The 12,706-nt window shown below is 60.1% G+C and overlaps 2 protein-coding genes across 2 annotated transcripts in view; one reads left to right on the top strand and one right to left on the bottom strand.

Moving 5' to 3' along the window:
- LOC114089402 (cadherin-23) overlaps nucleotides 1-12,706 on the top strand; it is a 213,280-nt gene that overhangs the window by 183,172 nt on the left and 17,402 nt on the right. The window contains exons 22-24 of the mRNA XM_071611711.1: nucleotides 1,003-1,155; nucleotides 2,871-2,984; nucleotides 5,806-5,954. Coding sequence (XP_071467812.1) covers nucleotides 1,003-1,155; nucleotides 2,871-2,984; nucleotides 5,806-5,954 — 416 coding nt within the window. The remainder of the gene's footprint in view (nucleotides 1-1,002; nucleotides 1,156-2,870; nucleotides 2,985-5,805; nucleotides 5,955-12,706) is intronic.
- C4H10orf105 (chromosome 4 C10orf105 homolog) lies at nucleotides 4,952-10,410 on the bottom strand. The gene is made up of 2 exons (XM_027931224.3): nucleotides 8,112-10,410; nucleotides 4,952-5,531 (listed from the first exon to the last, which is right to left on the bottom strand). The coding sequence occupies exon 1, from the start codon at nucleotides 9,273-9,275 to the stop codon at nucleotides 8,874-8,876; it is 402 nt and encodes a 133-aa protein (XP_027787025.3). The 5' UTR covers nucleotides 9,276-10,410; the 3' UTR covers nucleotides 4,952-5,531; nucleotides 8,112-8,873.

Here is a 12,706-nt window from a genome sequence, read left to right as displayed (position 1 = left end):
GAATGACTCCAGGGAAATCAGTGCTGAGCTTAGACTGGACGGAGACCGGTCCCCTCAGCCCGTTCCGTCCCATCTGGCTCCTGTGGCCTCCACAGGCTGTGGAGGAGGGCGGCTCTGTGGGGGAGGGAGCTCAGCGCGGGCACACCTGCTGGCCCCCCACTCAAGACCTAGGACGGAGGCCAGATTCTCTGTCCTGTCGACCCACAGCGTGTCCCTGGGCGCCTGGTGCCAGGTCAAAGACCCGCTTCTTTACCATGATTAACAGGGAGCTTGTCCCATCTTTTAGAGGGGACCCAGAGGGCCTCTCCCCAGGGCTCAGCAGAGGCCACAGCGTCCCATGAGCCCATTACTGTTCCTGCTGATACCACGGGGGGTAGCCAATATGGTGGGGCCGTTTCCCTATGAAGGTCACCCCAAGCCCGTCAGCCTCAGGAAGAGAGGCCCGGCCCGTGGAGCTGGGGGAAATCTTTAAGGGAAACTCAACCTTGTGGGGGAGGAGTCCTTCACACATCAGGCCTCCCCAAGAGCCCAGCCCCTCCATTCTGTCCCTGGGACTTAGACCAGTCCCTTGTCTCTGAGCTTCTGTGTCCCCAGCTTGGGGCTGTGCCCAAGGGTGCCCGCCTCCTAGGGATGCCCCGTGGCCTGCGTGGGGTGCTATGCGGATGGCACTTAGCGTGTGGAAGAGCCCACCCCGTCCCTGTTATTGTCACTGTGATCTCTGCTGTCATTGTTAGGCACGTTCCAGAGAGATTCTGGAATTTTCTCTCCTCCTTTTGACAATATGTGCAGCAATAAGCCCAGGGGCAGGGCAATGAGGGGGCTCTGGTCAGCTCCGCTCTGGCCCAGCAGGCACAGGAGGCCCGGGGCTCATGACCAGCAGGTGTTGGCACAAGCGCCACTCAAGGCTGGTGACTCCCTTGCAAATCCCATTCCTGCTGGGTGCGGGGCATGAGCCTCTGGAGGCGGGCCTAGCCCCGTGTCCCCGTGTCCCCGTGTCCACAGTGCTGGATGTGAACGACGAGACGCCCACCTTCTCCCCGGCCGTGTACAACGTGTCGGTGTCTGAGGACGTGCCGCGGGAGTTCCGGGTGGTCTGGCTGAACTGCACCGACAACGACGTGGGCCTCAACGCCGAGCTCAGCTACTTCATCACAGGTGGGCGGCCTGCGGCTGGAGCAGCGGGCTCGGGGCTCGGGGCTCGGGGCTCGGTTCTCGCCCCTGCGTCACGGAGGGTGTGCAGCGTTCCCCAAGGGCCCTCCAGCTCCATCACTCTGCTCGGGCTCCCTGGGGACCTCCTGAACCTGTCAAGGGGTGACACAGGGGAGGGAGGACTGGCTGGGCTTCCCCCTGCACCCCAAGTCAGGGTGAGGAAGAGTGACTGGGGGCACGTGGCCTTGTCCTTCCCCGGGGACCCCTTACCCACGCGGAGATCGCCCATCTGCTTAGAGGCAGCCGGCTTGGGGGGCCTCAGTCAGTTGGTTTAGCTTTAAAATGGTGACCAGCTACCCCCTGGACAGCTGTGGCCAAAGATGATGGGGCCCTGTCCTGTCGCGACCAGGAACACGAGTCATGATGGATTAGCCACGTCTGCCGCGGTGGCAGGACAGACAGGATGGCGGTCCTTCCCTGGGCTGGGCATCCTTCTGGGCACCCTTCACCGGAGAGGTGCTAAGACACACGGTGGGGGAGAGTCGGCAGCCCTCAGCCCTCAGCCCTCCGCCCTCAGCCCTCCAGCGGCCCCCCTACAGGGCTGTCTTCTCTCTGCTCATGATTGACCCGCGGCCACATCACGCACGCCCAAGCACATGCCTACCCATGAGCTTGCACACGTGCGCAGTGTGCACTCGGGCTCCCTGACTCCTCTGCCCTGGAGCTCGGACTCCGGGGCTCACAGCCCGTCCAGGGTCACTGCAGCCACTCGCTTCCCTACCCAACGGGGCGACCTCCAGCCTGGTCCTCAGGACTGACCCAGGAAAGGCGTAGGTACCGAGAGCCTGCACCCTGCACATGGCAGTCAGCGCCAGGGTTCAGTCACCGACACTAATTATTCCTTAGTTCTTCCCTGTCCCTGCTAGAAGCCAGATTTGTCCTTACAGATGGTACTTCACACACTGGGGAGTGCTAGAGGAGTGGGGCCAGGACACTTCCAGGGGCAAACCAGCAAGGACAAGGGAGTTCTTGGCAGCCCCCAGGACGCATTCCCAGGACTCGTGGGTTCTGGCCTGCTGAGAGCCCTTCCAGATCCTCAGCGCCTCTGCAGAGTCCTGGTCCCAGCTCTCCCCAAACCTAGTACCGTGGCGCCCTCTGCTGCCCAGAGCGCCACACTGCCTGCAGCTCACAGGGGAGGGGTTCCCATGTGGTCCCCAGCCCTGTCCAACCACAGAGAAGAGACCCTCACACTTCCCACCTGTCCTGGAACTCAGAAAGACTGTCTCTGTCCACCCACCTCTGCTCTTCACACACTGGATCTCAGCTGAGCCCAAAGTCCTGGGCCACATTTCAAAGCTCCCACTCAAGTTAACTGCTCAGCCACTTCTGCAGGGAGGCAGGGGGCAGAGTGGAGAAGGGGCAGCATGTCATGACCTCAGAAAAGGACCCATTTCTCCTCTCTGTCAAATGGAGGCTAAATGAACCCGTCAATGGGGAATGGCCAGGATGTAGTAGGTGCTCAATAAATGTTATGCCCCTATGTCCAGGAACCTGGCCCATGCAGCTGTGCCCTCATCACAGCCCCTGGGGAGGGCTGAGCTGAGCATGGCACTCACTCTTGGGCCACCCCAGGCATGCAGCAGAGACTTGGGGGGCAGCTCCCTTTGCCTGGTCCTGGAGCTCTGCTACCAACCCGAAGCTTCCTTCTCTTCTATCCATAGGGGGAAACGTGGATGGGAAGTTCAGCGTGGGCTACCGCGATGCCTTTGTCAGGACGGTGGTGGGGCTGGACCGCGAGACCACTGCTGCGTACACACTTGTCCTGGAGGCCATCGGTACGTGCCAGCTGTGCCACACACACACACCACACCACCAACACGGCCTCACGGGGCAGAGTTCACATGGAGGCTTCCAGGGGCCAGGCGAGGAGCCAAAGGAGGGACTCTGCCCTGAGGCCAGTGAACAAAGTGCCACCAAGCACTAGCACTTGCGGCCGAGGCTCCTGCTCCTGGCTGTATGTGAAGCTTAGGATGCTAAGGCAGGGGCTTCCTGGGAGCCAGCAGAGGCCAGCAGGGAGACCCTCACTGCAGCGCCAGGCCAAAGAGAGCAGGAAGGGAGAAGGGAGGGCGCAGGCGCATCGGGCACACGGGTGGCAGGAACAGGGAGTGGGCGAGGCCGAGGAGGGCTTCCGAGATGCCCTGGAGCCAGGTCGGACTCCCTGGATCGCACGTTTAAAAATAGAATAAGCTGACCTCAGCTCTATGGGCTCCCAGAACCAGTCCACGGAGACCTCGCGGTAGGTGCGACTGGATTCAGACCCAGGTGGTGCCATCTGGCCTGGGGATCCACGTTGGCTGGCTCTTCCTTCCCTGCATCACCTGGTGGCGGCAGATCATGGCAGCAGCCCCACCCACCCACCCCGCCTTTCTACCCTCTCAGGTTCAAGTGCAGGCAGGACAGGCAGACCTTGCTTCTTACACAGGGTCCCAGCAGAAGCCGCAGATTAGCTCGGATTAGTTCCGTCTGTCCCAGGGCCGTCACTGAGCCTTTGTTGTGACCAGGGGACTGAGGTGCGCGGGTTGGTTAGGCCTAAGCCCCCGGCCCATGCCTGGAGCTGAGCTGGGGCAGAGCCTCCTGCCCGGAATCCCAGGCCTCAGAGTCAGAGAATGGGGGACTGTCCTCTCAGAGGAACACTCAGGGCCTGGTCTGAGAGAGAGAGAGAGAGAGAGAAGCAGCTTTCCCAAGGTTGGCCTACACTAGAGAGAGAAGACCAAGATCAGAAAGGTCTCGGTTTGCCAGGCGCCGTGGTGTACAACTGTAATCCCAATGGCTCGGGAGGCTGAGACAGGAGGATGGCTAGTTCAAAGCCAGCCTCAGCAACAGTGAGGCGCTAAGCAACTCAGGGAGACCCTGTCTCTAAATAAAATGCAAAAGGGCTGGGGAGGTGTGGCTCAGTGGTTAAGCACCCCTGGTTTCAAATTCCTGGTACCAAAAGAGAAAGAAAGAAAAATAGATAGATGGATCGGTTGATCTGGGGTTTGGGAAGCCTAAGGTTGGACTGGAAATTTGGACTTTGATCTTCAGGCAGCTGGGAGCCTTTCAGGGCCCTGGAGGGTAGGGGCGGGATGAGCTGTCTGACTCACTCTTTCCAGCGCAGTTCATCCCCAGCCCAACCTGCCTGGACACTCTCATCCTGTTTCTTCCCACCCTGGGGCGGCTACCCCACCCTTGAAGACCCCTCATCCCCTCTGAGTCCAGCCGCAGCTTCGGGCATCAGCTAGCAGGAGGAAAGGGCTCAGGCTCCGACATTCTGGGTGGCCTCCCAGCTCAGTGTCCCCAGCTGGGGCAAGTGAGCAGGCCCCTCGGGGTGGCTGGAGGCTAGGCTGGGGGAGAGCTTGGGAGTTAAGAGGATCTGCTTGGGGAGGTGACTGCATCCGGCATGTGGCCAGCTAGCCTGGGGAAGAAGCAGAGTCACCCTTGGTTCCCAGCCAACTCCAGCTGCCACGCCTCTCCCTGGGGTGACCGCCCTGGTCTGGTCACAAACATTGGGCACAGCTCCTTCCTCCAGGGAGGACAACCCCACAGCTATCCTGGGCAGGGCCAAGGCTTCCACCCTCACTCCCACCCCAGGCTGGGAGGGTTCTGCAGAGTCCCCGGATGGACACCTTGGGTTTAGGAGCCAGGCATGACCAGGCCCCTGAGTGCAGAGCCCCCCACCCCCCAGCCAGATCTGCCCTGCAGCACATCTCTAAGCCCCAGTGTTTTCATAGGAATGACAGCTCTTGTTTAAAAGTTCAGATATTCTATTTCTTTTGAGAAATTGTGGGCGTGGGTGTCCCACATTCTGCCCATCATCGATGGACAGGAGCAGAGGACAGCTCCCTCCCTGTCCCTCACCCCCAGCTGCTGGCTTTGCCTGTGTCTGTGTCCTCCATTTGCATCACAGATTGGGTGGCTTAAAACATCAGAATGTATCTCTCCTGGGTCTGGAAGTTCACAAGGAGGGGTCAGCAGGGCCGCAGTCCCTCCGCAGGCTCTAGGGGAGAACCCTTCCCCGACGCCCGGTTTCCCATGGCTGTGGGTGCTCCTTGGCTGGTGGCTTCATCTCCACATGACCTTCTCCCTGTCTCAAATCTCCTTCTGCCTTCTCTTTCTTTTCTTTTCTTTTTTGAGACAGGGTGGGACTAAGTTGCCCAGGCTGGCCTTAAACTTGCAATCCTCCTGCCTCAGACCCTCGAGTGCTGGCACTACAGACAGGCGTGCACCCCGCTCCCCCAGCATGTCTCTCTCATAAAGACGCTTATTGTTGGGTCTAGGTCCCACCTGAAGGTCCGAGATGATCTCTTCTCAAGATTCTTAACTTAATTACATCTTCAAAGACCCTTTTTCCAAAAAAAAAAAAAAAAATTAGTGTTTGCAGGTCCCCAGGCATTGGGCTATTTCACCTGCTGGGTGCCTCAGTTGCCTTCTCTGTGAAATGGGTGAGGACTGAGTGAGAACAGTGCCCAGCGCATGGGAAGGGAAAGAGTCACTATTGCAAATACTGGGCCAGTGGGCAGAACAGGGCGCGTGTCTGGCTGGAGCCCAGGAGCGTGCAAGGGCCCGGGAAGCCTGCCCCTCAGGAAGGCACTGACTGTCCTTCTAAAACTCCCACAGACAACGGCCCCGTAGGCAAGCGGCGCACTGGCACGGCCACTGTGTTTGTCACCGTCCTGGACGTGAACGACAACCGGCCCATCTTTCTGCAGAGCAGCTACGAGGCCAGCGTCCCCGAGGACATCCCTGAGGGCCACAGCATCGTGCAGGCAGGTGGCCCGGGAACCCCTGGTCAGGCGAGCTGGGAGCAGGCAGGGCCACCCTCAGCTCTGAGGGCACTACTCAGTGGCATTATGGCATGGGGGGATGGAAATAGGAGAGGTCCTGAGGAGGACCTGGGACAGAGCCCTGGCTCCCCAGCAAACAGAGAAAGGCCTTGGCCTCCCTCTCCTAGCTCCTCTGCACCCCACCCCACCCCAAAGGGCCTTTCAGAGTAGAGAGGGGACACAGAGGTCACACTTTCCCAGAAGGGAGCTGAGGAGAGCGAGCCAGGGCCCGGAGGCCAGAACAGAGGGGCTTTCACAGCCCCTTGGCCCAGCTCCCCTCTTGGGACACAGACAACTGAAGAAGAAAGGGCTCTTTTGGCCCAGAGTAGGATGGCGGCTAAGAGGCTCCGAAGGAACAGGAGGACCAGCCTCCGCATCCCTGAGGCCTGGTTGCCGGGAGAGGGCGGGAAGAATGGCTCCCTTCACCACTCCGGGGCTTTCCAGCTGCACTCAGAGGGGCAGCCAAACACAGCAAAGCTGGGCCTGCCCGCTAGGCAGGTTCCTGTGTCTGGGATGGGAGGAAGGGGGAGCTGGGAGTGTGCCCAGGTCCCCGCATGAGGAGCAGGAGACAGGAAAGGAGACGGGGCAGGGAACGTACGCGAAGGAACAGGGAGATAGGAAGCCCCGGGGACTTACAAGGCCTGGTGGCGGGTTCTGGAAGGAGGAAGGAGAAGGATTTCCCTGCTCTGGCCTCAGCTGGTGCAGACTTGCAGAGCCTTGCACCTGAAGCTGTGAGCCTCCCCCCTGTGGGACGTGAGAGGCCTCCCAGGACCCGCAGCCCGCCCACTTAGGGGCACAGCCAGAGCTTTGAGAGCCTCCTCCCACCCCAGGATACTCCCTCAGGCCTCCAGGCCACCTCCCCCACCCCCAGGAAGAGAACACAAGAGCAGAGCCTGCTGACCAGGGGACCACGGGGGGTGCTGGACCCACTACCACTGAGTCAGCCTGGGGTGTCTCGGAGAGGCCCTGGGGGAAGTGAACCAGGAAGAGGTGACCAAGCAGGAATGGAGGGAAGAACAAGCCCCTTTGGGGGGAGGCCTGCCTTACTTCCCAACCCCGAGAATTGGTTTCTATCTACACAACAGTCCTCAGACCGACACCCTAGAGTTCTTGAGGGACGTAGGGCTCCCCCATGTCCCCCACTTTGCAGGGAGAAGTTCGGGGCCTTAGGGTGCCTTCTCCCAGGCTCTGTTAAGGGTTTTTGCAAAGCTGGGCTCCCTCTTTGAGGTCACGCTAAGCCAGAGAGAAAGACAGTGACGTCTCCACCCAGGCCAGCCGGAGGGCAGTGGTCCCGTAGGAGCAGCAGCGGGACGCAGGGCGGTGTGCTGGGCAGGCTCCTCCAGGACCCCTGCTGCCCTGGGGAGGGGGATGCTGGCAGCGGGGCCACCCTCCCTCCAGTAACAGGCCCCACGCCTCTGCCAGAGCTGGTGAGTCAAAGCAAGGACTGGCTCTCTGAGCTCCCAGGCTGGCAGAAGAGAAGGTGCAGACAAGACTGCCACCCGCTGCCCAGAGGAGGCTGCTCCTGGCTCCCTGACAGGTGGGCGAGGAGCTCCAGGCAGGAGGGCAGTTCCCTTGGAGGACTAAGAAAGGCCTTGCACAGAAGGCCTTGGGGGGAAGCATATGCCCCGGTTGGAGAGGCCAGGTGGTCTCGGGTCAAGATCAGGGTAAAAGATGAACTGGAGCCAGCTCCCAGAGACCTCTGCTCACAGTGGCATGGGCACACCCAGTGGGCATTAGGGCCCCAGTGAAGGATCAGAGCTGAGAAGTGGCACAGTCAGAGCTCAGTCCTCAAGGAGACCTGGCCAGCCGCACTGTGGGTCACAGCAGGGTGCAGCCAGGCAACCGTTGGTGGGGCCTGGCCCGCTGACTCTGGGACAGGGGCTAGACATTTTAGGTCCCCTCTTCCCAGGCTCCAAATCTGATGTCCAACCAAAGTGATCAGCATTGGCCTTGGGAAGAGAGGCCAAGGACATGGGATGCTAAGGAGGACATCCTGGGTAGCATTCTTTTGACAGGTCAGTCAGTAGCCAGGTGCATGGACAGTGGACTTGTGTGGTCCAAGGCAAGGACCTGCCGCTGTCCTGGAGGTTGGTATCATACCAGAGGGAAGGCAGCTCCCTGTGTTCTGTGTCTTCAGAGCCCAGGTGGCATCCCTCGAGCTGCTGACGGTGCCAGCCCCCTTGCACTCTGACAAGCCTCTTCCTGGTTCTGGCAGGAACCTCTTCACCCATCCCAGCCCCTTCCTGGACAGTTCCATCCTGGGCAGCTTTGTGGGCTGCTAAGACAGGGGTCCAGGGCCCCCAGCCAGCACCCAGTCGTCTGATCACCAGGAGGCGGAGGCTGCCCACGGGTCAGCAGGCAGATGCTGGCAGGGCAGGAAACCAAGACGAGGAGTCCCTGGGTCCCTTTGCCTTGGGCACCGAGATGGTGCAGGTGGTAGGACAGGGCCCTGCCCGGGTACAGGCTGAGCTGGGTTTGGCCCTGGAATCAGGGGCAAACTTCCTTTTGGGGGGCAGGGGTGCTGTTTCCAGGAGTGGTTGGTGCCTGGTTACCAGAAAGGGATCCTAAAGAGTTCTGGGTTGCACCCCCAGAGCCTCTCAGGCCAAGGGCACAGATGGCCAGGAGAGCTCACCTCTTGATCCTGGGATCTTTTAGCAAGAGTAGCAAGAGGTCCACAGAAAAGAGGGTGCTGTTTCAGGGACCACCTTTGAGAAAGGACACTGGCTGGGCGCCCAGGGCAGCCCTGGAGGTGAGCACAGGGCCCAGGTTGCTTGGGCCGCTGTCTTGCAGTCCCAGAAGTCCCAGGCGGGAGGATCTGCCGGGGGGTGGAGGATAGTGGGGGCATCTGTTTGGAAACGCCTGTCACATTTTGGTCGATTCCGTGCAGTCACAGCTGCCCGGGGGGTTGTCGTGGCCTGGCAGTGGCTGTGGAGGGGCGGTGAGCCACCCCCTCCGGAAGCTGTGCAGAGAGCGGCGCAGGGAGCCCAGGCGCTTCCAAAGCCGGAGCCGGGGCTCGCTGGGGCTCTCGGGGTGGTGGGGCATGCACTCGCGGGCCCTGCGGTGGCGGGGGTCCAGAGCAGCCGGCCTGCAGAGGATCAGGAACAGTAGACAAGAAGCCAGCAGGAGGAAGATGCAGGCCAGGGCGATGAGCACAGGGAGGGGGTCCGTCGCCCCGGTGAGAGTCCCAGGGGTGACAGGAGCCGTGAAGGCGTCCTGGGGGCTGGCGGCCCTGGGGCTGGAGAGACTGGAGCCCTCTGTGCTCATGTCTCCTGCAACAGAAAGGAACCGAAGGTCAGCACAGGTCAGCGGAACCCGAGGCTCAGGGCAGGGAGAGACTTACCTGGGGACATCGATGGGGGCTGGGCTTGGTTAAACCAGGTAGCATGATGGCCATGTGATAGGTTAGGACAGTGAGGCCCAGAGAGGTGGCAAGGCCCAGGGCCTGTCCCACCAGTTTGTGAGTGGTGGAGTGGACCTGGACTGGGGCCTCTTCCCCTCTCGCCTCTGCCCATCTGTCACGGAGGAGACAGAGGGTAATGCCTTTCGCATTTAGAAACCAATTCTCATGAATGGCCGTAGTCTTAGACCTGAAAGTTTGGAATCAAAGACCAAGTCCATCAATAACTTGTTCTGTGACCAGAGCAAGTCACAGGTTATAAGTTAGCTGGCAAGGGCCCTGGTGACTATCTAATGGCAAAGCTGCAGACGAGGGTCCCCAGGCTTCACCAGGTCTTGACAGCACCTTTAGCTGTGATTTTAGAAAAAGAGAAACAGAGGTTCCATGAATATCTGGAAGCCTGGCTTCTCTCAAAACTCCATAAATTCACCACTGGCCACACTGGGCCGTGGGCCTTTCAGGTAGCAGCAGCTGCCCACTTTAGACAGGAAGCCCAGCCCACCACGCACCCTCAGATCCAGCGCACACCTGCCTGGCTCCATGAATGTTCCCGTGGCTGCCGTCCGATGCCGTCCAACCTGTTCCCATGACAGGTAGGGAAGTCAAGGCCCGGAGAGGGGAAGGCCAAGCCCAGGTTCACTTTGTGAGCCAGTGGCTAAGCAAAGGCCAAAACCAAGTTCCCTGACTCCTGGCCACGTCTCCTTCCCACCCCTTGAGCCCCCAACCTACTCCCTGAGCTGCTCTAGGAACAGGTGGGAAATAAGCCCACAAGGAATTGGCCAGGTGGGCTGGACCTGCCCAGAGCTCGTGCACTTCCAGGCCTTCCTGTTAGGGTTTAAGATCATCCCAGGACGGCACCCTGCAGGTATCTGGGGAGATACAAAGACTGAGCTTTCGGCTGCCTGTGGCTGGGTGGCAGATAACAATGACTCTGGAGCCTACTGGCAGGTACGGCATGGACAGGGAGGACAGGTGGGCAGGCTCCCTGGAAGCACTGGCCGCCCCCCCCAGCCCAGGCCTATGGTCCTGCTCCCTGGATCTGGCCCCAGGTACTGGGCTCTTCCAGTTTCCCAAAGGAAGACAGAAACTGGATTTTTTTTTTTTTAAGACAAATATTCCTGATGTTTCAATGTTGGCAACTCATTCAATGTGTTTAAAGCAACATGGAGGAAAACAAGCAACAGGGAGACAACAAAGGCCAAATAAACTGGATTCCAAACATTTTGAAATGGATTTTCAAATATTTGAAACACTCCACAGGCCAATTCTAATCTCAACAGGCTCGGTCCAGCTCACAGGCCAGCATTTATGATCTCTGAATTCTACAAACACAGGACAGAAGATCCAAAAGAGGGTCTAATATGACTGATTGTTTCTCTTCAACCCTGGAGTCTTTCCTGAGGCTAGGGAGAGCAGAACTTCCTCTTCCCCACGGCAGCTTAGTCCGACCCAGGTTTCAAGAGTCAAGTTTCAGCTGGGCACAGTGTCCCACACCTGCAACCCCAGCTGCTCGGGAGGCTGAGGCAGGGGGATCACAAGTTCACAGCCAGCCCTGGCAATTAAGCAAGACCCTGTCTCAAAAAAATAAAAAGGGCTGGGGATGTAGCTCAGTGGTAGAGTGCCCCTAGGTTCAGTCCCCAGAACCCAACAAAGAAAGAAGGAAAGGTTGAGAAACACAGACAGACAGACAGACAGACAATTCTCCAGCACCAAAACCCAGCAGGAGAGACTCGTCATGCCCAGGTTCTGTGTGTAGCTGTGGAGAATCCCTGACGGCAGGCAGCGGGGAGGGAGCACGGTCACCCAGTCCTCCAGCCCTGGAGCCCCTGTCCTACCCCAGGTACTCACCGGTAGCTCCGGGACCTAACTTCTGGCTCCCTGCGCCCAGCAGACTGAGGGCTTCCAGAGCTCCCACCCCACTTCCCACGGCCCCTCCACACCCCTCCTGGCACTTCCAGACAGAAAACGACCCCTCCCAGCTCCTGCCTGGAAACTCTGATGCCCGTCTAGTTGCCCAGGGCCCCCGCCCTTCAGGCATCAAGCCGGAGGGCTCTCTGGCTGGGTACTATGTGCGGGTTGGCCCTTCCTTGAGTCTCAGCAGCAGGAGGGGTGGGGTGGACCCGCTCCGTCTCCCTCCGGGACCAGCTGTCCCTCTAGGCCGGCCTGGGAGGGGGCTGGAGAAAGGAGAGGAGAGTCTGAGCTGGAAGAAGCTTTGATTCTACTAGTGCTAGTGTCGGATGTCCAGGGCCTTCAGATAGACTGGGAGAAGCCAGCAGGCCAGCCCAGAGGTCCAGGCTCCAGGCCTTAGGCCTGCATCAATCAAAGCAAGACTGAGGTTGTAGTCAGCGTCTGAGCTGTTCCTGTGGTGCCCTAGAGCATGAGGGGGGTCCAGCCACCAGCTCTCTCCACACCCCCTGCTGACCAGCCAGCGAGGGCCAGCTGGGTCGCAGGAAAGAGGCCCTCCAAGTCAGGCCAGGGACGGTCTGACAATAAATGACAAAGCCAGGAATCTCTTCCGGACAGGGGAAGCCTGTCCCTTCTAACTGAAGTCCTACTCTGGCTGCATCATGCAAGCTCACTCTAGAACCTTCTCCCTTCCTTCAGAGTCTCACAGAATAGGACCTGTAAGAGCAGAGAGGGCTCCTCTGTGGCCTTGGCCTCGAAACCTCACTGTCCTTGTCTGCTCTCTGCAGAACCAGAGGGCTTGCCGAGGCCTGAGCACACCTCAAATCCTCCCCAGGGCCCCCCAGCAAGGGTCTCACCCCCATTCCCTCCCCAGACCTGCTCTGCGGTCCCCAAGCACTGACCTCAGAGGCAGCCCTCAGCAGTCCAGGGGAGGCCTACGGGAGCACCAGGAGGCCCCTGGGACCCCACCAGGCCCTGGGCTGTGCCGTGCCCTGCACCCTCAGTCGGCCAGGCCTGGCGGAGTGGGCTCACTCCCCGGCTCTCCAGCTGGACCTGGCTTTGCTGGGAGTTGGCCCTGCCTTGGGGGAGGGGACAGCCAGGAGGGTAGGGATGGCAACTGGGTGGGAAGAGGAGAGGGGCTGTCGCCTCACTCTGGCCGGTCTCCTTGGAGGCCTCTCAGGGGCGGAGGAGCTGGGGGAACAGGGGCGGGTGGAACTGTCCCCAGGCCACTCAGCGCTCACCTTCTCCCTTGGAAGTTCCAACAGCCTGGTGGGCGCGTCAGCCAGCGGGTGGCTATTCAGCGCCTGCCAGCCCCCAGGTTACTGGGGAGAGAAGCGGCAGGAGGGGAGCAGAGGAATGATAGGCCCTGGCAGCCCTGAGGCCCCCTGCCGCA

The sequence above is a fragment of the Marmota flaviventris genome, chromosome 4, assembly GCF_047511675.1.
Source record: "Marmota flaviventris isolate mMarFla1 chromosome 4, mMarFla1.hap1, whole genome shotgun sequence".
NCBI lineage: Eukaryota > Metazoa > Chordata > Mammalia > Rodentia > Sciuridae > Marmota > Marmota flaviventris.
The sequence above is the reverse complement of the archived record's forward strand: the minus strand, read 5'-3'. Positions and strand labels throughout refer to the sequence as shown.

Excerpts from the sequence above, each read along its gene's own strand:
- C4H10orf105 (XM_027931224.3), bottom strand. The coding sequence starts at position 9,275 with ATGAGCACAGAGGGCTCCAGTCTCTCCAGCCCCAGGGCCGCCAGCCCC.